Source organism: Miscanthus floridulus, chromosome 18, assembly GCF_019320115.1.
Source record: "Miscanthus floridulus cultivar M001 chromosome 18, ASM1932011v1, whole genome shotgun sequence".
Lineage (NCBI taxonomy): Eukaryota > Viridiplantae > Streptophyta > Magnoliopsida > Poales > Poaceae > Miscanthus > Miscanthus floridulus.
This window is the reverse complement of record NC_089597.1, coordinates 83,532,288-83,559,098: the sequence shown is the minus strand read 5'-3', so window position 1 is coordinate 83,559,098 and position 26,811 is coordinate 83,532,288. Positions and strand designations below refer to the sequence as shown.

General features: G+C 49.7%; 1 protein-coding gene and 1 pseudogene across 3 annotated transcripts; both read left to right on the top strand.

The window, feature by feature from the left end:
• The first annotated feature begins 225 nt into the window (after positions 1–225).
• Positions 226–21,638, top strand: LOC136520801 (amino acid permease 8-like). 3 transcript variants are annotated; one of them, XR_010775383.1, is made up of 9 exons: positions 226–468; positions 9,731–9,964; positions 10,061–10,154; positions 10,260–10,477; positions 10,594–10,733; positions 10,829–11,795; positions 17,777–18,590; positions 19,183–19,234; positions 20,603–21,638. XR_010775383.1 is itself a non-coding variant. In XM_066514453.1 (6 exons), exons 1-6 carry the CDS (start codon positions 333–335, stop codon positions 11,471–11,473), a joined length of 1,467 nt encoding a protein of 488 aa, XP_066370550.1. In that variant the 5' UTR covers positions 226–332; the 3' UTR covers positions 11,474–11,859. The 3 variants fall into 3 exon arrangements, 1 of the variants encoding a protein (XP_066370550.1); XR_010775382.1 differs by lacking the exon at positions 20,603–21,638 and having other exon boundaries at positions 19,183–19,350; XM_066514453.1 differs by lacking the exons at positions 17,777–18,590; positions 19,183–19,234; positions 20,603–21,638 and having other exon boundaries at positions 10,829–11,859.
• Positions 12,125–15,699, top strand: LOC136524109 (uncharacterized; annotated as a pseudogene).
• Positions 21,639–26,811: the final 5,173 nt, after the last annotated feature.

The following is a 26,811-nucleotide window of genomic DNA, read 5'->3' as shown; positions in this document are numbered from 1 at the left end:
CACAGCCGAGACCCCAGAGAGAGTGTGCTTCGAGTCCCGGCCGCGGGCCAGGCACGCGTTTTAACAGCTTTTTTTTTTCCCCCTTTCAAATCTGGCTCGAACTCGACTGTACCCTGGGCCCTACAGGCAGCGGCCTTGTGCTGCGTCGGACGCCCTTAATCGCGTCACTACTCTACTCCCGCGTGTATAAAATCTGGCGCGGCCCTTTGGTTCTCCGCGCGGCGCCCTCTCTACTCGAACGGGTTTCTTTCTTTCTTCGATTCGAGTTAGCAACAACAAAAATCCCCCACCCGCCCCAGCGCACGGCACGCCCGTCCCAGGCGGCCGCGGAGATGACCCAGGACCTGGAGATGGCGGCGCGCCACGGCCCCGGCTTCGGCGCCGACGGGGCGCACTACTACCCTCAGCCGCCGCGGAACGGCGCCGGCGGCGAGGAGCTCGACGACGACGGCAGGAAGAAGCGCACTGGTAAGTGATCGAACCGCCACCGATGTCTAGCCCCGCCGGCCGCCGCCGTCTCTTCTGTTTGTAGACATGCCTCTCCTTTTTTTCCTGCCTTTCCTGGAAATTATAAAAAGAAACTTGGGGGGCAGTCCGGCGTCCATACGGCGGACTGCACGGCTCACCATACTCGAAGTAAACCGTTGTTCTTATTGTTTGCACTGCGCGAATTTAGGCAGGTATTCAAATCCTTCAGAACACCATTATAACTCTGAAGAATGTTCTCGGCTAGATACGTCTAGGCAATTTGCTTTGCTCTCTCTTTCGAGGAGGGCCACTCTGAAGAATCATCCCTTTCCTTTCTCTTTGATTAGCAATCTCTCTTGCGTTGTTAGCACAACACACCAACCTCAACTACGACCAAATTTAACACGGGTGGTGTAGTATCATGCATCTGCCTTGGTAATCATACTAGCCATAAAGCCCATAATCATAGTAATAAGTAGTAATGGCTTAAAACTTCGGTGGCATCGACAGAAGCAGAATCAGCAGCACCTGAAGCTTGTGGATGAGGCGTACGCCATACGCGCTACGAGTAGCTATTCGGCAGGTCTTGTATCCGTCCCTGACATCATGACGTGCACCGCCCAACCAGTTGGGGACGGCAGCTGTTGCATCGTTGCCTGATTAGCCCGATCGTGTTTGTCTTATTGCGCACCCGGAAGCCAGGAGGAAGACGCGCCTGTGGCTGTGCCGACGACCGGCGGGCATGGGATGGATCGTCGCGCGCTGATCCAGCGCAGACCCAGGTCAAATGCCACGGGCCAGATACAGGGCTGGGGCCATGCAGATACAGCGGTCGCCTTCTCATAATTGTAATGGCAGTGCTACTGCTACTTGTGGCTGCTGCTGCAGCTGCAGCTTTGAAACCAATTATAAGTTGATCACTTATTGGTATATAATATATATCTAGTATTAGAGAAACTGGATTATCTGTCTATCTCTGCCAAAAAAAAAACCCTTAGCATTCTAGAATATTTATCTATTTGTTAGACCGTCTACTATAGAAAACATTGATTATATATTTAATGCATAATTGAATCAGTTAGTTACACATGTAGCTATAATTAAGAGCCTGCCCTATCCATGTGGATTTAATTAATTAATTAATATTTTCGTGGTATTACATTAGACTGGATATATAAGTCAAAATCAAAGGTACTTGTGCTTAAAAGCGAATTGGCCTACGTACACGTTTCAGCTGCGTCCTTGTGTACTAATGTGAACATGGAACTACACGCACGCGACTTTCTGATTGTTTTCTCACTTTATAGATTCCTTCTTCACGTGTTGGGAAAAAAAGTTACCGCGCGTTTTGACACGCAATCAGCCTGCATTTCTATGCCACGGTCCCTAATTTTCAACTAAAAATATACCTGACTGAAAATTCCATTTTGGCTGATCTTCCTGGTGGTTCTCTTTGACTAGAATCTGTGTCCTTGACGCAAAACCAAACTAAACATTTCAGTGACAGAAGTCTTGGTTTCTTCTCTCTCTCTCTCTCTTTTTCACTCATTGTACTTTTTTATTTTTTGCTTCACATGGAAAACAAAAGAAATATACTGCTAGAATATTTTGGGTCAGCACTCAGCAGAGTTTATTGAGTGCACAATATGTGCTTTGACAATATGGCCGCACCTTTTTTACGGGAGCTACCCGGTGAGGAGATATCATATCCAGCCATCCAGGCAAGAGTCTGTCGACGGAGGCGACGAGCATACCAATGCGAGAATACATATATGTGCCGTAGGCCTGCCGTCTCTGACTTTTTGGCGCACCCCTATAACATCTTTTGCTCTAGGGGCCAGTTTAGATGTTAAATTTTTTTTGGAAAACGCTACTGTAGCGTTTTCGTTGTTATTTGGTAATTAGTGTTCAATCATAATCTAAGTAGGCTTAAAAGATTTGTCTCGTAGATTTCGTCTAAACTATGTAATTAGTTTTATTTTTTATTTATATTTAATGCTTCATGCATGCGTCCAAAGATTCGATGTGATGGAGAATCTTGAAAAATTTGGTGTTTTGAGGTGCAACTAAACAGGGCCTAAATCTATTTTGTTTTTTGAACTGAACAGAATACCCTTTTTTCCCCTCTGTTTTGGTTAAGCAGTATTGCCCATTTTCTGAAGAAGCATGAGTTCATCTGCTAGACTATTTTTTCTTTAGATTATACACTCGATGCATTACTAGGATGACGAGTACGTCCCAAAGGAGTGCAGTTCCCGCTTTTTTGAGGAAGTCAATTATCTTTAAGCTTTATGAAATCTATATAAAAGATATTAACATTTATTATACTAAATAAATAATTATAGAGTATATTTTTTATAATAAATAAATCTATTAGTGACATAATGATATTTTTTTATAAAATTAGTTATTTTTTTAGACTGTGAGATGAACATATATATTTTAGGCAGAGGCAGCACATGCTATTGGACGAGATAGGATAACCTTTTGTGCGCCGGCAATCTCCGAGCGAGGACAGCAGCAATCAGAGATTTTAGTACACCGGACCAACGCAAATCAGGGGGCCTTTGTTGACCAAGGGGTATGCAAGAGAGTGAGAGACCTTTGTGTCGCTGAATTATGCGGCTGTGGGACAGTGGGAGGGTGCGCTAGGAACCTTGGTCCTGCTAGAGAGGGACCGTAGGTTGTATGCGTGGGAGGTTGGAGGACGAGGTCGAAGTGCACGAGGCAGACGGCGCGGCGGCACCGTGGCTGCAGCGAGGGAGCGGCGGCGGCGGCTGTAGCCCTAGAACCCACGTGTGAACAGTAGAGGCGGCTAGGGTTAGGAACTCACGGCTCCCAGGGAAAGCCGAAAACAATAGATTATTTCTGCTTGATTATAACTGATACATGGTTCTCTTTTTATAGAGATGACTGACTTGACCCCTAAGAAAATATCTTAACCAAATCAATCTAACATATCTCTTTCCTAACAAACCAAACAATCTAATCTTCATGTGCTACAGTACCGCCTGCTACAGTACCACGTGGCCATAACATGGACGGCTCCACTTCCATAACATTGGCCTACACCTAGTATAATGGGTGCTGGTCATAACAGGGTGACATTTATCTCCGGGGTTCAGTGATTCCTTTGGACTGTGTCCCTGCTCCTTTGCTGACCGTCAGGGACATGGGTCAATGGCATGTGCACTCGATTTTTGTAGTAGGTAGCAGGTCAAAGTATAGCTTGTTGATCCTCCACCCCCTACTTATAAATTATAAATTGCATAAATGAAATCAAATAGGTCAGAGTGTGACTTAGAGTCTATTTGGATCTGCTCCATTTCTATAAAAATGTGTACCATATTACAAGGTCTAGCGATACAAATTGGGGTAGCTCGAATTTTCAGCCATCCATTTCCACCACTAAGTGTACTTTGGAGTCTACGACACACTAGTTCAAAATTGTGCCTTGTTGGTTCTAAAAGGGAGGGAGTTGTTAGTCCACAGGATCACCGGCTTAGGCGAGTTGACCACTCGCTAGTTTTGTCGAGCACCCGCTAGTGTTGCCGAGCACTCACTAGCTAAGCCGACCACGAACAAGCGTTGTCCGACCACACACACTATGACTAGAGGTTAAGAAGAGGGAGAATAGAGCATACACACAGTACAGGCACCAGCGTTGGCCGGAGCCCTGTATAGGAGATGGCAAATTTGAACTCTCTTTAGTGAGTTGCAGTGGCAAACTATTTATATAACTCTATTCTATCTAGTCCTAGTACAGCTGCCATGCTGCTACAGTTACTAGATAACACAGCAGGACTGACTTCTACGCTTGTTCTTGCATATGGCTATAGTGCGGCAGATGAGCCATTCGGCGCTTGCCTCTACAGTGGCTACAGTACCACAGCAGGGGCCCAGTTCGGCGTTGTCTTCCCTTACTGTGTGTTCACACAAGGAAGCAGTAGATTATCTAATAATTCTTTCCCTAATCCTATTGCTATCCCTTGTACTCCCTCCATGCCGATCATCTCCTTCAGCTCCGTGAGTCGAAGACGTCCAAGCGGCTTAGTGAGGACATCCGCGAGTTGCCGACTAGTTTCGACGAAGTCAATGACGATCTACCCTCCATCGACACGGTCCCTGAGGAAGTGGAACTTTACGTCGATGTGTTTGCTCCGGTCGTGCAGAACCGGATTCTTCGCGAGGGCGATGGCGGGCTGGTTGTTCACCATAAGTGCTGGTGGGTGAGCTTCCGCACCGGTCAGCTCGCCCAGCAGCCGGCGCAGCCATACAACTTGGCACGCCGCTGTGGCCGCCGCTACGTACTCTGCCTCGCACGTAGATAGCGCCACCACCATCTGTTTCAGCGACAACCATAAAATTGGAGTCGACCCGAGGAAGACGAGCACGCTAGAGGTGCTTCGTCGTCCGTCGATGTCCTTTGCCATATCTGCATCATTGAACACAGTGAGCTGCAGCATACTCCTACCGGTCTTGGAAAAAATGATTCCCTTATCCACCATTCCTTTGACGTAGCGCAGTAGCCGCTTCACCGTAGCCCAGTGATCCTCTCTAAGATCCTCCATGAAGCGACTAACGTAGTCCACGGCGAACGCAATGTCTGGCCTCGTGTGGACTAGGTAGCGCAGACCGCCGACAATGCTCCGGTAGAGTGTTGCATCCACCTTCACCGCGGTGCTGGCCTTTGTTAGCTTCAGTCGCTCTTCCATCGGAGTCACGCATGGCTTGCACTCAGCCATGCCGCTCCGCTCCAACAGCTTCGAGGCATACGCGCTCTGACCGAGCGTGAGTTCCTCCTTCTCTTGTCTCACCTCAATGCCGAGGTAGTAGGAGAGTGTGCTGAGATTGCTCATTCGAAAACGAGCCGCCTTCTCATGCTTGAAGCTGTTGATGCCCTCCGTTCGCGCGCCGGTGACGATCAAGTCGTCCACATACACGCCACCGACGAGCTCCTCCTTCCCCCATCGCCGCGTGTAGAGCGCGTGCTTGGTTACGCACCGCTGGAACCCAAGCTCGCCCAGCGTGGCGTCAAACTTGGCGTTCCACGCTCGTGGGGCCTGCCGCAGCCCGTAGAGCGCCTTGCGCAGTCGGAGCACCCTGTGCTCCGCTCCCTTAACGGCGAAACCTTGAGGTTGCCTGACGAAGACCGTCTTCGCCAGCTCGCTGTTGAGGAAGGCCGATTTAACGTCCAAGTGATGGACGCGCCAGTCCTTTGCTGCTGCCAAGGCTAGTAGCAAACGGGCAGACTCCATGCGCGCTACTGGTGCAAAGACTTCCTCGAAGTCTATGCCCTAGCGCTGAACAAAGCCTCGGGCGACGAGGCGCGCCTTGTGCTTGACAATGGCGTCGAGCTCGTCCCGCTTGACCTTGTACACCCACTTCAGGCTGATCGGATGACATCCTGGAGGTGGATCGACGAGCTGCCATATCTCATTTTCCTCGATCGCCTTCATCTCCTCCGGCATCGTCCGTCGCCAGTTTCGATCACACTCGGCCAACGCGAACGTGGGTGGTTCCTCTGCACTGACGAGCAGCAACTCTTGATCATTGAGCAGCCGACCAGCCAGGCCAGAGGGCCCTGTGCCGCCGATGATGTCGTCTAGCCTGTGGAACCGCACCTCCTCACCTTCGTGGAAGGCATCCACGAACTCAGTGATGTCACTTGGAGGTGAGGCGAACTCAATCAATGTTGATGGTGTTCCCTGTTCTGCCAGAGTACTTGGCACAGCACCTTGAGTGCTCGGCGCTCTGGTTGCAGTGCTCGGCACTTCTTCTGGATAGCTCGTCACTACTCCTACAATGCTCGGCACCACTGTAGGAGTGCTCAGTCTCAGTCTAGGAGTGGTCAGCACCACTGCAAGACCTCTTGGCTCCGCTACGGGAGTGTTCGACACCCGTCCTGGAGTGGTCGCCACCACTGCAGAACCTCCCGACACCACTCCTGACGTGCTCGGCATTTCTCCAGGAGTGCTCGGCATCCCTCCCGAAGTGCTCGGCACTGCCCCAGGAGTGCTCGGCTCTGCCGCTAGAGTGCTCAGCACCCCTTCCAGAGTGCTCGACACCTCTTCCCCAGCGTCTCCACCACCGTGGATGACCAGGTGCTTGACGACGAAGGTGTTGGTGAAGCCACCAGCTTCCCCTGTGCTCGGACTGCTCCAGTCCCAAGCCGCCTTCTAGTCGAACACTACATCGCGCAAGATAAGTACCTTGTCTCCGCGTGGGTCGTAGAGCCGGTACGCCTTGGTACTCTCCATGTAGCCTAGGAACACCATTGGTGTGCTCCTGTCCTCCAGCTTGGTGAGGATCGGCTTCGTCTTCCTGACGTGGCTGATGCAGCCGAATGTCCAGAGAAAGGACACGCTCGGCTTGCGCCCATACCAAGCCTCGAACAACGTCTTGCCCGTCAGGGCCTTGGTCGGAGCGCGGTTGAGGATGAACACTGCAGTGGTCACCGCTTCACCCTAGAACCTTGTCGACATGCCTTTGGCCTTCATCATGGATCGAGCCATGCCGACCACCGTCTGGTTCCATCGCTCCACCACACCATTCTGCTGTGGCGAGTACGGCGCGGTGTGGTGCGACACCACACCCTGATCCGCGCAGTACACAGTGAATTCCATCGAAGTGAATTCGCCGTCACGATCAGTCCTCAGCACGCGGAGCTTCTTGCCGCTCTTGGCCTCCGCGAGCATCTTGAACTTCTTGATCGCCGTCGTCGCTTTGTCCTTGCTCGTCAGGAGTTGCAGCCACATATAGCGACTGCAATCATCCACGAGCAGGAGGAAGTACCACCGACCACCGTTTGTAGCTGGCGTGATTGGCCCGCAGAGGTCGCCGTGGACGAGCTCGAGAGCGTCCTTCACGCGATACTTGGCTGTCTTTGGGAATGGTAGCCTCCTCTGCTTCTCGGCCAGGCAGCTGTCACACAGCTCATGTGGGGTAGCCCTCGGACCATCTTCTCCAGTCGACTAAGCGCGTCGAAACTGAGATATCCGAACCGGGCATGCCACAGCCACGGTTCCTCGGTGTGCCTTGCCGCCAGGCACACCGGTTGCTCTACCTTCAGGTCGAGCAGGTACAACTGGTTTTGTGACCTCTTCACCTTGGCAAGAAGTCGCTGTTCCCGGTTCCTGATCCTAAGGACTCCGTCCTTGATCAGTATCTCGCTACCGCGCTTATCCAGCTGACCAATGCTGATGATGCTAGAATATAGTTGTGGGATGTAATATACATCCGTTAGCGCGTGGTGCTCTTCGTTCTGGCACCTGAAGATGATGATGTCACGCCCTTGGATTGCCACCCTTGAGCCGTCACCAAACTTCACCGTATCGGTAACATCGTCGTCGAGCTCGGAGAAGGCTGCCTTGGAGCCCGTCATGTGGTTGCTGGCACTAGAGTCTAGATACCACCGCTGCTCCTGGTCGGCGTCCACACGTCTGAGGTGGACTTGGGCGCATGGTTCGTTGAGGTGGACAGCCTTCAGGGCCTTCCCAGGTCCTTCCACCGTCGTCGCCTCTTCCTTCTCCTCGGCCTCGACGTCGTGTAGTGCACAGAACATCGCCATTAGGATAGTGGCCTCATTATCATCATCAGCTTTGCGCCAGATGAGTCTCAGCCTTCTTCTCCTGCTTGCGATTTGGGCACTCCCGTGCCCAATGGCCCGTCTTCCCGCAGTGCCTGCAGGCGTTGGGGTCGACTTGCTTCTTCTTCTCCGAAGAAGCCTTGCCATGGCGCTTGCCATCGCCACCGCTGCTGGAGGAGGCTGCCTTCCCGGAGTTCCTCCGAGTAGCCCACTCCTCTTCTGTCAGCAGCAGTTTGCCGCTGTCCTTCGATGCTGTTGCCCGCTCCAGGCGCTCGTCCACCGCCCGCCGACGGCCTGTCACATCCTCAATGGTGAGGATGGACAAGTCCAACATCGTCTCTATGGAGAGAGCGATCTGGATGTACTTTGCCTGCACGGAGTGGAGGTACTTGAAGACCGCCTCCTCTTCATCGATGGTGACGCCGTGGCTCTTCAGCTTGCCGATGAGCGTCTGTAGGTGGAGGGAGAAGTCCTGCACCGTTTCATCATCCTTGAACTTGAGGTTGGCGTACTCCTGCTTCAGAAGCTAGGCCGTCGCCTTCTTTGCGCGGTCGGAACCGACGCGCATCGCCGCAATAGCCTCCCATGCCTCCTTAGCAGAGCTCTTTGCCCCCAACGGCTCCCTGTACTCCGCCGGTACAGCAGCGAGGATAGCCTCTAACGCTGACATGTCATCTTCCTCATTGTCGGGTTCCCTTGTTAACAGCATTCCAGAGCCGTTGGGCTCTGAGCTTGACCTTCATGGTCACCGACCATTCTCCATAGTTGGTGCGAGTCAGCGTCGGCCAACTGGTGCCGCTGACCTCCCGCACCGTGTGAACAACGACCTCTAGTCGTGGCTGGACAGCCACAGCAGTGCCACTGCTGTTGCCCATCTCCGAACCGTTCGTCATCGCCAGCGGTTAGTTCGACGACGGCGCTTGTACGGCTCCGATACCACTTGTTAGCCCACAGGATCACCGGCTCAGCTGAGTTGACCACTCGCCAGTCTTGCCGAGCACCCGCTAGTATTGCCGAGCACTCACTAGCTAAGCCGACCACGAACCAGCGTTGTCCGACCACACACACTATGGCTAGAGGTTGAAGAAGAGGGAGAACAGAGCATACACACACAGTACAAGCACCAGCGTTGGCCGGAGCCCTGTATAGGAGATGGCAAATCTGAACTCTCTTTAGTGAGTTGCAATGGCAAACTATTTATACAACTCTATCCTATTTGATCCTAGTACAGCTGCCATGCTGCTACAGTTACTAGATAACACAGCAGGACTGACTTCTGCGCCTGTTCCTGCATGTGGCTACAGTGCGGCAGGTGAGCCGTTCGGCGCCTGCCTGTACAGCGGCTACAGTACCACAGCAGGGGGCCAGTTCGGCGCCGTCTTCCCTTGCTGTTTGTTCATACAAGGAAACAGTAGATTATCTAACAGGAGTAACATGATGCTACCTGATTGAAGGTGCATGGATATGATATTAATCAGTAACATGTCTTGTGAAATATTGTTTCTGTGATCAAGTTATTTATATGTCAAATGTGAAGCTTTTCTGTTTCTTTTTATTGGAAGAAATAACCTTATGAGATGATGAACAAAAATTAGCTCTAATATTGTTTTATGATTGTATTGTGTTATATAGGGATGGCTGATTGATTTTACAATATCTTGATAATTGTTTCAGGAACGGTATGGACGGCGAGCGCGCACATCATCACAGCCGTCATAGGCTCCGGCGTGCTCTCCCTCGCCTGGTCGACTGCACAGCTGGGCTGGGTCGTGGGGCCGCTCACCCTGATGATCTTTGCCTTCATCACGTACTACACCTCTAGTCTTCTCGCTGACTGCTACCGCAGCGGCAATCAGCTCACCGGCAAGAGGAACTACACCTACATGGATGCTGTCGCCGCATACCTGGGTACTTTTTTGTGCTCCCGTCATCTCATCTCAGATAAACCAACGGCTCGTTTTCTTAATTTCGACAGTGAAGATGATGCATTCGCGTATAATGCAGGTCGATGGCAAGTCTTGTCCTGTGGTGTTTTCCAGTATGTCAACTTGGTTGGAACCGCCGTTGGGTATACAATTACAGCGTCCATCAGTGCAGCGTAAGTAATTCTTGCAATATATAGGCTCATTTAATAGTGATGTTTTGGTAGATTCAATCTCATCGTCGATTGAGAAATCCCTTTTGGCTGAATGATGATGAGCAGGGCCGTGCACAAGGCTAACTGCTTCCACAAGAAGGGCCACGCGGCCGACTGCAGCACCTACGACACCATGTACATGGTCGTATTTGGGATCGTTCAGATCTTCTTCTCTCAGCTCCCTAACTTCAGTGACCTTTCGTGGCTGTCCATCGTCGCCGCCATCATGTCGTTCTCTTACTCGACCATCGCTGTCGGCCTCTCGTTGGCGCGGACCATTTCAGGTGAACTATCTACAAACCTATAAACTTTATGAAGTTCTCACACAACCATTAAGGCCTTCTGATCATTCTCATTCTCTGATGCCACATTGTGTGCCGTAATGTACGTGTTGTCACAGGCCGTACTGGTAAGTCAACTCTGACTGGCACTGAGATCGGAGTCGACGTTGATTCAGCCCAGAAGGTCTGGCTCGCGCTTCAAGCTCTTGGCAACATCGCATTCGCTTACTCCTACTCCATGATTCTCATTGAAATCCAAGTAAGCACAAGCACTGCATACGACGTGTCTCTATGTTCAGAATTTAGCATTCTGAAGACCGATCGTCAGTCACTAAATCTGAACTGAAATTTCAGGACACGGTGAAGTCTCCTCCAGCCGAGAACAAGACGATAAAGAAGGCGACCCTGATGGGCGTGACGACCACCACGGCGTTCTACATGCTTGCTGGCTGCCTTGGGTACTCGGCGTTTGGGAACGCGGTGCCAGGGAACATCCTGACCGGGTTCGGCTTCTACGAGCCCTACTGGCTGATCGACTTTGCCAACGTCTGCATCGTGGTGCACCTGGTGGGCGCGTACCAGGTGTTCTCCCAGCCCATCTTCGCGGCCTTGGAGACGGCCGCCGCCAAGCGCTGGCCTAACGCCAAGTTCGTCACGCGCGAGCACCCCCTCGTGGCCGGCAGGTTCAACGTCAACATGCTCAGGCTGACGTGGAGGACGGCGTTCGTGGTGGTGAGCACGGTGCTCGCCATCGTGATGCCCTTCTTCAACGACATCCTGGGCTTCCTCGGCGCCATCGGGTTCTGGCCGCTCACCGTGTACTACCCAGTGGAGATGTACATCCGGCAGCGGCGGATACAGAAGTACACCACCAGGTGGGTGGCGCTGCAGCTGCTCAGCTTCCTGTGCTTCCTGGTGTCGCTCGCCTCGGCGGTCGCGTCCATCGAGGGAGTCACCGAGTCGCTCAAACACTACGTCCCCTTCAAGACCAAGTCATGATGACTGATGACTGAGCTTCTGCGTGTACAATGCAATGGCCTACCACCTTGCACTGCTCACTCAGGGTCAGAGGTTTAACAGTCGCCTGTGTTGTGCCCTGCGACAGGTTACTAGCACTGGTATGGTATGGTACCATCGCTCAGGGTAGGAGAGAAGTGTTCCGGGGAGAGGTTCAGTCATTATGGATGCATAATGTTATCTCCGGTTGTGTAGAGAGGTTTCGATGGTGTCTTGGATATGTTGTAAAGTGTGCAGAAGCTTGAGCTGATGATGCAGGAATCGAAGTGTTACAAGCCTTGTTCAAACTAAAATGAATTAAAAGGTAATGCAGCCAACGCAAACTGAATTACAGTGTTGGTTTTTCCGTCTTTATGCGGGTCGACCTGCTAATGTGTGTTGAGCAATTATACACTAATAATCTGGTTGCAAACAAATGCCTGTGGTGTAGACATCAAGCTCTGGCCACTCATTGGGCCACGTCGCCCGTTTTTTCCTGTTCCGTTGGATTTTGATCACTCATTGGGCCACGTCGCCCGTTTTTTTTCCCTGTTCCGTTGGATTTTGATCGGATGTTCATCGTCACACCGTGTAGGAGAAAATTGCTATATCGCCATTATCAAAGGTGGGCTTCGCTATTTTGCCATCTCGCAAATGGGATTCGCCCGTATGCCATTTTCAAACGCGACGCACCGCCAGAATGCCCTGAACCAGTATATATACCGTATTTTGATTTTGAATTTTTTTTCGTTATTTCCTTTCCCCTTTTACCCCTCACCCATCCCCATCAGGACCGAGATCTCCACTCCTCATCTCCACTCCTCAGAACCTTATCCTCAGGACTCACGGTCGAGAGAGAGACGCGAAACGGAGTCGTTGACTGCCACCGTCGGCGCCTTCGGCGCGGCCTCCCCGACACCCCACGCCGCCCCGCGGCCAGCACACCGCGGCCGCCACGACGCTACAGACCAGCCCGCCGCGGCCAGGTTTCACCGGCGCGTGGCCAGCAAGCTGGTCGACAGCGCCGCCGCTGCCTCCCCATCCTGCCCACCGCGGCCGCCCCCACTCGCCCACGCAGCCTGGTGTCACGACTCCGCCGTCGTCGCCGTGCTTCTCCAAGTGTTGGATGGACAACTTGCCAGATCTCATCCAAGGATACGTGTTCTTGCTGTTGTAGAAGTTCTCATGGTAATGTAACTATGCCAATTTAGTGGTGCCAATTTAGTGTAGAAGTTCTCCAAGCGTATAGACTAGCATCGATTAGTGTAGATGTGGTTGTAAATCTAACTATCCCACATTTTTTCTGTCCTAGGCTCGATGGAGAGCCTGAGCTTAGTTTAGCAGTGGTAGAACCTCCTGCACGGCAACTGCAGGCACCTCTTCTTGATTGGGAAGGTCCTGCACAGCAGATGCAGTCAGCTTGTGTTGTTTGGCAAGCCCCTGCCCAGCAGCTACACGCACCTCTTGTTGACTGGGATACATTGCGCATTGAAGAAAGTCGAGATGAAGAGGGAAGAATAGAGATTGTTGATGATGAGGTTATGTATGAATTGCTGGGGTTTAGGGCCGAGGATGCTGCCCAAAAAGGTTGTACTACTGACATAATCAATGATGGAGATGAGCATTTTGATACAACCGGGGCAGCCAATGATGTAGATGAGGATTTTGATACAACTGAGACAGCCAATGATGTCGATGAGGATTTTGATACAACTGGGGCAGCCATTGATGTTGATGACTATTTACCAGGAGAGAGGATTGTGGTGCATGATCCAAATGGACCCAGCTTGGATCTTGGTTCAGTGTATCCTAACATGAAGGAGTTTAGATTGGCTGTGAGACAATTTGCTATACGTGCAGAGTTTGAACTACACATTGTCAAAATAGACCCAACTAGATACATTGCGGACTGCAAGGGAGAAGGATGCAATGGAGAACGATGTCGTTGGCATCTTGTTGGGCGTAGACAGCTTGATGGGTGCACTGTGATGGTACTAACTTGCATTTAGTGGTGCCAATTTATTTTTCCTTTATTATTGTTTGCAGACACTAATTATTATTTATTTTTGCAAGTGACAGTGTTAGATCCTATACACATTTGTTCATCAAGTGCTAGGAGGAAGACTACGACACCAACTAGCGCCTGGGTTGCTGCAAAGGCAATACATCACCTCAGGAAGACACCAACTATGGGATGTAAGGATCTGAAAAAAACTTTACAAGATGAGCAGAAGTGTGAAATTCATTATGACACTGTTTGGAAGGATAGGCAAATTGCCTTGAGAGAATTGTATGGTAAATGGGAAGAGAGCTTTCAGATGCTATTCAATTGGAGGGCAGAGGTCATGAAGAGGTCTCCAGGTAGTGTTATTGAGATTGGTGTTAAGGAGGTAGATGGCATATTCTATTTCCATAGATTTTTCTGTGCACTGAAACCTTGCATAGATTGTTTCTTGGAAGGATGCAGGCCATATCTTAGCGTTGACTCTACTGCGCTTAATGGTAGGTGGAATGGTCATTTAGCCGCAGCTTGTGGTATAGATGGTCACAACTAGATGTACCCAGTTGCTTTTGGCTTCATTGATGGTGAAACAACAGACAACTGGACCTGGTTTATGACTCAGTTGCATAAGGCCATAGGAGACCTTCCTGTTTTAGCTATCTCGTCAGATGCATGCAAAGGTCTAGAAAATGCAGTTAACAACGTGTTTCCAAGAGCTGAACATAGAGAGTGCTTTAGACATCTAATGAACAACTTTATTAAAAAGTTTGGGGGTGACGTATTCTCTAAGATGTATCCTGCAGCCAGAGCTTATAGAGAAGAAGTTCACCATTACTTTTTCAAGTCAGTTGTTGAAGCTAGTCCTGCTGTTTTGGTTTGGCTGCAGGCTCACCATTATAAGCTGTGGATGAGATCTGCCTTCAACCCTTCTATTAAATGTGATTATATCACTAATAACCTTGCTGAGTCGTTTAATAATTGGATCAAGGACTGGAAGGACCTTCCTGTTGTGGAGCTCGCAGACAAAATCAGAGAGATGATAATGGTTTTGTGGGCAAAAAGGAGGAAAATTTCAGAAAGGCTTAGTGGTAAGATCCTCCCAACAGTCATACATCAGTTGAATGCAAGAACAAGAGGACTTGGGCACTTGACTGTCGTGGATGGTGGATATTCTACAGCAGAAATTTGGGACACTTCAAACACTCACAGTAGACATGTTGTTAAGTCATATCTGCATGAGTGCACCTGTCTTGAGTGGTAGCATACTGGTAAGCCTTGCCAGCATGCTCTGGCTTTGATAACAAGTGTGCAATCTGCTAATGTGCATATGGAGGATTTTGTGCACGAGTATTACTCTGTAGACAGGTTCAAGGCAGCCTACAAGAGACTCATAGAGCCACTGCCTGATAGGTCATAGTGGCCAAATGTTGAATTGCCTTTTGGGATTAAGGCACCCCTTGACAAGAAGGAAGCTGGTAGATACAGAAAAGTCAGGATAAAAAGCTGTCTTGAAGGTGGAAATAGCATAGGGAAAAGGGCAGCCAAGGAAGCAGCAATAGAGGCAGATAAACTAGCTGCAAATGAGGCGCAAAAGGGCAACAAAAGGATGATTAGAGGCAAAAGTAAGTGCAAGAGATGTGGAGAATTAGGCCATGGTGAAACAAGCTACAAATGCCATCTTAATGGGACTAAGAAAAGGCAAGAACTCCTATATTCACTTGCTGCCTTGATTTGTTGAGCTCATTAACTTCAATATTTCACTTGAATATTTCACTTGCAGGCAAAGGAAGCCAAGGCCAAATAAAACAAAATATGGTGAAAATGCAAAGATGCCAACAAAGAGAGCAAAGAAGGCGGTTCACAGTGCTGCTGAACCAACAATGGAAGAAATGCCACCAGCTGCCCCAAATGACCAAGAAATGGCACCACCTGCCCCAAATGACCAAGAAATGGCAACAGCAGCCACAGATGCAGTCTACAGTCCCACAAGGCCCACAATAGACCAGATCATACAGAACAGCCGGGTGAAGAGCGTACGCAACACATTAGTTCTCCTTTTTTTATAGATATATACAACTATAATCAATATTGATGCTTCTATTGCAGCCGACTCCAAACTTTGCTGGTAGAAGGTGTGGATTCAAGCATTGCTGCCTCACCAGACAAGACAATCTAGAAGAGGAGCCCAGCGAAGAAATTGAAGCCCAGAAAACTGAAAATCAAATGATGCTTTGTGCTGTTGTATTAGACCTATGTAGACCTATATAATTGTATTAGACCTATGTAGACCTATGTAATTGTATTAGAACTTAAATGCTACCTGGCTATGGTTTTGGATGTGAAATTCATGTAAACTGGCTATTTGAACCTATCTATTTTGTGATGCTTCTGTGATCATGACACCCCAAATTCATGTAAATGATGCTTCTGTGATCATGACACCCCTTGCTTTGTCAAAATTCTGTGATCATGTACACTAGAAGAATTGAGAGCTGGTAATCATGTACACTAGAAGAATTCTGTGATCATGTACAGTGGAAAATTCTGTGAAAATTCTGTGAAAAAGGGTTGTAGTCTCTTATTTGATAAGGGAGGAAATAAAATACACCATATGACTTTAGTCAGTATGATGATGTTCTGTGAATTTGGACCTTTCACATTTTTAGTAGTCTGACAGATCCAGTGCTTTTCGTTGCAGCTCTTGTTCATTATCTGCAGAACTATTCTGGGACTGTTTCCATATCAGCAACAATGCACATGAATAGACTAGAGAAGGAGGATCACCTATTTAAAGCATCTGTGCAATGATATTCCATACTTGAAAAGTAACCAGTCATGGTTGACTGCCTTTGTGTGCCCATCTACATGGATCTCATCTCATCTTATTTAAAGCTTTGTATGACAGTCCCAGATGATGATACCAAACAAAATTATACTTTGTATGACAGTCCAAAAGGATGTTGTATGAGCTTATGTGAAATCATTACATTTCGGTCATCTACAAGATGATATACTCTGAAATGAAATACGACTAACAGAATACTCAGGCTCTAAACCATCAGATGAGATGATTGGAAAACAACTTCATTCCATAGTGCTTACATGTCATTGCAACACATCTACTAGTCATTTATTAACCAGGAGTCTTACAGCACAACATTACAACACACTTGCTTCACTTGGTAATGAGCACTACCACACCTAGAAGAACTATGACAACAATTACTAAACACAGCACCACCAACAATTGGACCAGACCAATAAGCTTGTCCATCTTGAGGTCCATCCTCCCTTCATGCTTGTCCATCTTGAGATCCATCCTCTCTTCTTCATACAGCCTGCTTTTAAGCTTCATTTCGACCAAGCCTTTAGATTCACCATTACCTTGGTATGGCAATGCTTTAGTTTCACCATGACCTTCATATGGCACTGCAGCTTGCAAGTCTTCTTTAAGCTTCTTTGTGACTATTTTCTTGTAATCTGCCAACCAAGCAAAGAATGGACATTTCTTCTCCGCATGTGGATGATAACACATAACACAACTTATTTATCCAAACCTTGACAAAGTAACTAGTTCATTCAGTTGGATACGACAAATATAGCAATACATACTCACATATTCATTGTAGTTTACGCATTTGAAGAAGACTTCGCCTTTGTTCTGCCAGAACTTCGCCTTTGTTCTGCCAGGATTTGCATTCCACTACTTTATCACCGCATTTTGGGCATGGAATCAGGGGGACCCCACTAGGACCAACTGGATACTGGGAAAGGGCAACTGTTGGGATGAACGACGAACCAGAAGATGGCTCACCCATAGCAGGCTGGTGTCGGGGAGAGCGTCGGGGCGTCGCTTGCGGGCTGGCTGTGGCGTGGATGGGGCGGCCATGGCGGTTGGCCTGGAGGAGATCTCGGCCTAAAGCGTCGACACGGCTGCGGCGGGCCGCGGCGCAGCGTGGAGCGTCGACGCGACCGCGGCGTGCTGGCCACGGGGCGGCGTGGGGTGTCGGGGAGGCCGCGGCGAAGGCGTCGGCGGTGTCAGTCAATGACTCCGTCTCGCAGATGAGGAGTGGAGATGAGGAGTGGAGATCTCGGTTCTGATGGGGATGGGTGAGGGGTAAAAAGGGAAAGGAAATAACGAAAAAAAAAATCAAAATCAAAATACGGTATATATACTGGTACAGAGCATTCTGGCGGTGCGTCGTGTTTGAAAATGGCATACGGGCGAATCCTATTTGCGGGATGGCAAAATAGCGAAGCCCACTTTTGATAATGGCGATATAGCAATTTTCTCCACCGTGTAGCTAGCGTTTCCAGAGGATTCGATCTCCTCCAGGTTGCGCGGCCTCCTCGGCACCGGCCTCGTCCCACTGCGAACGGCCTCCGCTGCAAGTGCTGGCTAGTAGCAGCGAGCACGCGTGAATCAGCGCCGCGCTTGGAAGTTGGAACCGCAGAGCATGGCGAGCCAGCGATGAGACTGCCACCATATCTCTCCGTCTGGATCCAGCCGCCTGCTGATGGTTGCCGACCACCCTCCAGCCCTCTTGATCCATAAAGCCCGCAACTCCACGTGGGATGGCCGTCTCCAGTTCTCCACCACTTCCAGCTTGAACTCCACGGGGAGGACCGCTGACAGAGGCAAGGCAAGGTAGGGACGAAGAGCGCAGGGCGGAGCGTCCACGGGAGTAACACCGAAATCGGCACATTGGAGCAGACGAGCAAGCGGATACAGCTTGGGTGTGGCGTGTCTTGCCTGCCCACGAATAGTTCGACGGAATGCCGCCGAGCTGCTGCGGACAAGGTTGACCTGTCGCGTCGGGAATTCGGGACCACGCGGTCGAGGCACGGCCGCTTCGCACGGTTGGACCTTACCGGTGCCGCGCACCAGGACCACACGGTCGTGGTGACGCCCGCTTCCCCATGTTGAGCTTCGCCGTACATAGCAGTGGCGTTGCTGCCCATGGCTTGATCGTCGTGGCCTGTCGCGGCTGCGTTCACTGGGTTGAGTTCATGGCGAGGTGCCGTGCCGGGAAGGGTGGCCGTGTGTTCAATTCAGCCAATCGTGCTACGTTGCTACACCAGCTCATGGTTACCTGCAACTGTACAAGCAATTAAAATGTAAGTGTATCGCTGCATCTTAGCTTTATTTCTTTAAAATTTTAACATGAATCAAATCGACAAGTGGTGGTCTGATGGATGCAAATCTCTCGCACAGAAATAGAAAAAGGCATCAAACGTGTCTCAGATACATTGGTCTTACTTCTTCACAAACATATACACTATCCTCCTTTTGCTTGTTGAAATACCTCTTACAAAATGCTTCTGTGAATATTGCATTACAATAAGGTCATTAAAATTTTGAAAACTTGGAACGGGACAAAGTATTGGTTTGCAGGCTTTGATATATACTACTGTTTCAGCACCCAGCATCTGTACTTCATTTCGTTTGTGGGATGCTAGACTGAATTATCTTTGGACAAAGACACTAAAAAATACATCTCTCAAACGTTCTGTAAATTGTTTACTCAGCTATTGATGTATAATGGTGTTTAGTTAGAAAACTAAGAGTTGAACTAGGGAGTACGATGGGGCATAATTGTTCATATAGTTAATTATTTTATCAGTTGGACTTTTGCATTGCCTTTTCATCTCTCTGTCCTATGTTTTTCTGTACTTATTTTTGAAACTATTTTTAATGTGTTCTTTGTAGGAGTCGAACTTAACTGAAGACAGCATCTTTGGGTCTCAAATTGAACAAAGAGGTAAGGAATAAATTGTGCTCTGGCCCAATCCAGAATGGAAATATGATCTTCGTCTTCTCAGAATTATCGTTGATGCAATACATATTGGTGATGTGCCTGTTTTCGATGGTTCCTCCTACCGTTTGGGCTGCTGACCTGCTGTGTATGTAGCCAGGCCCACTCTCAAGAGGGCTCCCCTCTTGACTTGTTTGGTACGGCTCCAAGAGGCTTCGGCTCCCACACTGTTCACGCACTGTAGCGTGCCAGAACCGGAGACGGAGGAGCCAGGAACTGGAGCTTCACTGTCTCCGTGAACAGTAACCGTGCTACAGTGAGAGGAAAAAGGTGGGAAGTGAAAAACAGCCCCGCTGCTACAGTGTTCGCCATAGGGTGTCAGCCGGAGCCGGAGCTACCGGGAGCCCGCCCAAACAAGTCACACGATCAAGCACCTCGCACTCTTCATAGGATCAGATCCCATTGCCACGCACCGTCTCTCAATCATGTCGACATAAATTCCATCTAAAGAGAAAGCCGAGGTTATATATGAAAGAAGCGGCCAGTTTTCTAGTATATATGATAAATGGATTAGGAAAGTAGTTAGGTCAAATAGCATTGTTGCTTTCCATACTATATTGTAGAATTAGATCGTTTATGCAAGTATAAAAAATATTCAGCAAGAAAAAAGGAGAATAGGAAAAAAAACTGTAAGTTATTTGCATTTGTTAGAAGATAAAAAATGGACTACAATTGCAACTAGAGGAAGTATCTAATTAAAACGTCTGAAATAATAAATTTCCCATTCATGTCTTGATAGTGTCTAGTGAATAGTGATGGTTGACAACTTATATGTAGTTAGGTGAGGATATAAGATACAATTATGATTGTTGAAACCTTAACTAAGGTCTCTTGGCTCTTTCATGACTTCTCACCAAAAAACATTATTATACAATATACTAATTAAGTTTTCCTTGGATCGATGTTTTTATGTTAAATGGAGAGTTTAAAGATCAGGATCCTATGTTGCGTAGTGAATCGACATGGACATGCAGATAATTTCAAGATGAAATTAAATTCAATGAATCTATCAATAAAACATTTATGATTGATGTAGCCTCCACCAAATAAAGTGGAGGCTATAATCTCATTTTTTAACAATAATATATTTTACTGAAAATAGTAGTTCCCAGCACAACTAGCCCCATCATCGAACAATTAGGAGATGAATTGTGAAGATACAAATTTGAATTAGAGCTTCATTCTTCAATTTGGTCTCTTACATGCATACTCCTAAGAGCATCTCCAGTGGTAACCCTCAAGACAGGGCTCCAACTTTTTATTTTAGGACTCCTATTTTTGAGGGCTTAATTTTTTTTACATGTCCTCCAACAGGAGCCTTCAAGTTCGTCTCAGTAGACAATGACAGATAGGACCAACTCGTCATATTTTATTCTCGCTCTTATCAACAGAGCTACCATCCGAATCTCGGCCATCTTGGCGGTGGAGGGGAGGAGCGATGATCCGCCCGTCGTGGCGGTAGAGGGGAGGAGCCAAGATCCACCCATCATGGTTGTGGAGGGGAGGAGCCAAATCGGTCGGTTGAGGAAGAGGAAGATTCGCTAGTTGAGGAAGAAAAGCATGCGAAGATTCGTCGGAGAAGAGGATCCATACAAGATCTCCTCCTTGCTCGTGACTCGTCAGGAGGATCTCACCCAGCCCAAGAGGAGAGGATCCGCTGGAGACCTTGCTGGAAGATTGCTTCGCCGGGGAGGGCGGATTAGTGCTCGAGGGAGGACAGAGTATGGTGCGGATACTAGCGGGAGGGCTGCCGTGGCGACATCATGCTGGGCTATCGAACATTGATGGGTGTGAAACTTCCTCCAACGGCTGAGTATATGTTGGGTGGAGAGTCCCCAAGAATGTGGACCAAAGGGTGAGAGTCACCATGATTTTTGAGGCAAAGATCCACTTCATTCCATCTCTACAGACAGGCTTCGCAATTCCAATCTAAACGTACAAAGCGCTCGAGATCATTTTGGACTAAAGATGCCTCCAATCTCCCTCCTGTAATAGCGACTAGAGTAGTAGGAGCCGGCTCTGGAGTTTCCAACTTGAAGTCAAAATCTGGTACTTTTAGGAAGCCAAGTTCAGTTTTCCCAAAACCGAACATAGAAATATTAGGCTTGGGCATCTTGGTAAGCGGGCATTTGGATGCAAGGTGTGCGTCCTTCTTGTTGCAAACAGAACAATTGAGGTCCGCCTTGCAGGCATCATTCAGGTGTCCATTACACTTACAACGAAAACGGTATGGCGGGCGTGGTTTCTTCGCTTTGGTGTTCCCTGCCGCACCAGATTGCTCAATTTGTTTCGCCGGCAACAAACCTTCTCGAACCGGCGCACCCCTGTCCTAGGTTTCAACCGGTTGCTCTAGTCTCTGATACTGGACCTGTTGTTGTCTGTTCTGAGGATTGTTGTAGCGATTGATTTGATTGTGTGGCTACCAATCACACCATTGGCATCTATTGCCATCTGATACTGTTGCTCGATCGTTACCTCTATGTGGTTGAAAGGGATCATAAACTTTTGCCCGGATATGATGTATGGATTTCATGAATGTATCTTTATGCATTGTCAATATGCTATTAAGCTTGATTTCAATAAATATTGTGAACATGGTCAGTACCACCGCCATAGCTATGTCTGCCAAAAAGTGGCGGTGATGACATGCTCATCAACGCGTGGATAGAGCTATGACGACCCGCGTTCATTTAGTACTAACCATCGCCAGTTCAAGCAATGATCAACATTCTTAGAACGATCATCAGCGCCGGTTCAAACAAAAGGCTGGCATTGATCAAGTACTCAACAACATTGGATCAAACAAACAAATGGCGGTGATGAATTACATATCATTGCCAGGTTGGTCATCACCGCCAGAACCAACCTGTGAACCGACTACGACTGGACGATCACAGTCGCATCACACGCCAAACCAACGGTGATAACATATTATCACCGCCAGTTTTAAATCTTCGGTGATGAGGTGGGCTATCACTGCCAATATATCATAGCCCAGTGTAAAATCCAGTGATGATGGGGGTTCAAACTGATGGCGAAGACATTTCTATAGTAGTGTCGGGATAGAAATATTATATAGAACAGTACAAATAAGAGAAGTGAAGAGTTCTGTCCGCTCATACATGGAATCCATTATTTTGCAATACACCAAACATCATCTGTTTGTGCAGCTCTTTGTGGTGCTCCCCAGTTCTTATCATCGTCATCTTTTCTCAAAGTTGAGCTTCATGATGGCAAAGGCCGGCGAACAAGGCGGCAAAGAATACGCTAAAAGCCACGACAATGGCAGCGGCCCACCCCAGCCAGCTGTGCTTGAAGTCAAAGTAGTCCTCTAGGAATACATTCACAGTCCTGCCATCTTCCATGGGTGTGGTGATGTCACCATATTGTGAGACAAGCCCATATAACGTCCATGCGGCAGGGCGTATCCAACAGTACCATCTCCACCAGATCAGTGTTTTCTTCATGTAAAAACAAGTCCAGAACACAAATGAGACATGTGTTTCTAATAAGAGGAAAAGAAAACGTAAAGTTATGGCACTTACAGGGCGGGGGATAAAGAACCCTGAGAAGAGGTTCCAGATGTTGTAGAATGCCGTAGAGACAATGGAGGCTATGTGGTAATTTGGCGTGAGCCCGACGCCCATCATGCCGTAAAATGTGAAGTAGAGCAGTGTGAAGTACATGAAGAAGAGGTACCAGAAGAATTTGGTAGCAGCCCACTCAAATCCGATCATTGCATACACTATTACCCTATATATGGAAGCCTGAACCAAAGCATATGGGAGCTCGACTACAACCTAAAAAAAAGAGAAACCAATTAGTATATGTATATCTCGGCCTCCCAAGAATAATGCCAAAACAAGTAGCATGAATGGGGTTACGAATTGATCTTCAGGAGGGCAACATCTTAGTTCACCTGGCCAAATACGTAAGGGAAAGCTGAGTACATGCCAGCTGCTCTCTCACGGTAAAACTGTTATGACGGGCCTCCTGTACAACCGACGACAGCCAGCCAGTGGATAAGAAGGCACCGCATGGGCTGGCCTAGGACCCGGATCAGTTTCTATTTTTTAGGAGATCAGTTTCTATTTTTAGGAGAGAAAAGATTATATATATATAGGCTGTAAGACACTTTGGGGAATTAAGCAAGAGCAAATCTAATTGCTCGGCTTCCTTTAGGGAGCCGGGAGATCCCAGAAACCCGCATAGCCGCCACACTCTTTTCCCTCGCGCGTCCCTGTCTCTCTCGCACGAGGAACCACGGCGCCTCGCCGCCGTTCGTCGTCGTTCAAACCTCGCCCCTCCATCTCCCACTCGCAGATGACGGCGGCCATACTTGACCTGGGGCGGGCTGTGGCGGGCATTCATGCCTTCCTCGCTGGTCCGCACGGGCCGCAGCCGCCGGTCCAGCCCCTGTTTCCGCAGCAACCGGCGCTCCCGCTGCCCTATAGCCAGCAGGTCCTGCCGGCGCCGCCGCTGCCGTCCATCCAGCACGCGTCGTTGGCGCCACCCCTACCGATGCCGCCGTCCGCGGTCGTGCCTGCTGCGGCTGGGTACATCTACGGCATGCCCCACGATGGCGCGACCTCTTCCGCAGCACTGATCGCACCGCCGCCTCCGCCCCACGGCGTGCCGATCACCCAGATTTAGTTTCCCCGATCGCCATCGCGCATTCCGGGCTGGACTTCGTAGCCGGCACCCGTCTACACCACGGCGAGTGCACAGCCCTACGTGCCGCCGCTGCCTTCATCGGGGCCAGTGGTTGCCCACGGTGGGGTGCCTGTGTCCGGCGTCCAGTACGGGGGCGTAGACGGACCCCTGTTCCATGGGGAAGAGGTGTCGAGCACTCTGGGAGGAGCGCCGAGCACTCTAGCGGTAGAACCGAGTACTCCTAGGGCAGTGCCGAGCACTTCAGGAGGGATGCCAAGCACTTCGGGAGGAGTGCCGAGCACTCATGGAGGGATGCCGAGCACGCCAGGAGTGGCGCCGGGAGGTTCTGCAGTGGTGGCGACCACTCCAGGACGGGTGCCGAGCACTCCCGTGGCAGAGTCAAGACGTCTTGCAGTGGTGCCAACCACTCCAAGACTGAGGCTAGGCCCTCCTACAGTGTGGCCGAACACTGCAAGAGTTATGACGAGAAGTCCAGAAGTAGTGCTGAGCACTGAACCTAGGGTGCCGAGCACTTCAGGTAATGTACCAAGCACTCCGGCGGAACAGGGAACTTCATCAATGCTGATCGAGTTCGCCTCACCTCCAAGTGACATCACTGAGTTCGTGGATGCCTTCCACGAAGGTGAGGAGGTGTGGTTCCACAGGCTGAACAACATCGTCGGTGGCACAGGACTCTCAGGATTGGTTGGTCAGCTGCTCAATAACACAGAGCTGCTGCTGGTTAGTGTAGAGGAACCACCCACATTTGCGCTGGCCGAGCGAAACAGAAACTAGAGACGGGTGATGCTGGAGGAGATGAAGGCGATCGAGGAAAACGAGACTTGGTAGCTCGTCGATCCACCTCTAGGATGCGGTTCGATCAACCTAAAGTGGGTGTACAAGGTCAAGCGGGATGAGCTCGGCGCCATTGTCAAGCACAAGGCATGCCTCGTCGCCCGAGGCTTTGTTCAGCATGAGGGCATAGACTTCGAGGAGGTCTTTGCGCTAGTAGCGCGCATGGAGTCGGTCCGTTTGCTACTTGCTTTGGCAGTAGCAAAGGACTGGCGCGTCCATCACTTGGACGTTAAATCGACCTTCCTCAACGGCGAGCTAGCGGAGACGATCTTCATCAGGCAACCTCCAGGTTTTGCCGTTAAGGGAGAGGAACACAGGGTGCTCCGACTGCGTAAGGCACTCTACGGGCTATGGTAGGCCCCCCAAGCATGGAACGCCAAGCTTGACGCCACGCTGGGCGAGGTTGGATTTCAGAGGTGCGCAACCGAGCACGCGCTCTACACGCGGCGGCGGGGGAAGGAGGAGCTCGTCGTCGGTGTGTATGTGGATGACTTAATCGTCACCGACGCGTGCACGGAGGACATCAATAGCTTCAAGCGCGAGATGGCGGCTCATTTTTGAATGAGCGATCTCGGCGTACTCTCCTACTACCTCGGTATCAAGGTGAGACAGGGGAAGGAGGAACTCACGCTCGGTCAGAGCGCGTATGCCTCTAAGCTGTTGGAGCAGAGTGGCATGGCTGAGTGCAAGCCATGCGTGACTCCGATGGAGGAGCGGCTAAAGCTAACGAAGGCCAGTACCGCGACGAAGGTGGATGCAACACTCTACTGTAGCATCATCGGTGGTCTGCGCTACCTAGTCCACACGAGACCGGACATTGTGTTCGTCGTGGGCTACGTCAGTCGCGTCATGGAGGATCCTAGAGAGGATCACTGGGCTGTGGTGAAGTGGCTATTGTGCTACGTCAAAGGGACGGTGGATCAGGGGATCATCTTTCCCAAGACCAGCGGGAGTAGACTGTAGCTCACTGTATTCAGCGATGCAGACATGGCGGGGGACATCGACGGACGACGGAGCACCTCTGGCGTGCTCATCTTCCTCGGGTCGACCCTAATTTTATGTCTGTCGCTGAAATAGAAGAGGGTTGCGCTATCTACATGTGAGGCAGAGTACGTAGCGGCGACCACAGCGGCGTGCCAAGTTGTGTGGCTACACCGGCTGCTAGGCGAGCTGACCGATGTGGAAGCTCACCCACCAGCGCTGATGGTGGACAACCAGCCCGCCATCGCCCTCACGAAGAATCTGGTTCTGCACGACCGGAGTAAATACATTGATGTGAAGTTCCACTTCCTCATAGACTGTGTCGATGGAGGGCAGATCGTCATCGAGTTTGTCAAAACTGGTCAGCAACTCACGGACGTCCTCACCAAGCCACTTGGATGTCTTTGACTCACCGAGCTGAAGGAGATGATCGGCATGGAGAGGGTACAAGGGTTAGCAGTAGGATTAGGAAAAGATTGTTAGATAATCTACTGCTACCCTGTGTGAACACAACAAGGGGAAGGTGGCGCCGAAAAGGCCCCCTGCTGTGACACTGTAGCCGCTACAGGTGCAGGCGCCGAACTGTTCACCTGCAGCACTATAGGCACATGCAGATGCCGGCACAGAGTCAGCCCTGTATGTTATCTAGTCACTATTGCAACAGGGCAGCTGTACTGGGACTAGATGGATAGAGTTGTATATATAGACCACCACGGCAACTCAATAAAGAGAGTTCAGATTTGCCATCTCTCAGACAGGGCTTCGGCCAACGCTGGTGTCTTGTACTGTGTGTACATGCTCTGTTCTCCCTTCTTCTTCTAGCTCTAGCCATAGTGCGTGGGGACGGACAACACTTGTTCGTGGTCGGCACGGCTAGTGGGTGCTCGGCAATACTAGCGGGTGCTCGACAAGACTGGTGAGTAGTTTACTCACCTAAGCCGGTGATCCCGTGGGGCAACATAACACACTTTCGCTGTCCTCCGGATATGCCCCTGAGCATCTCATCTCCAACCATTGTGTCTGCACACAACTCC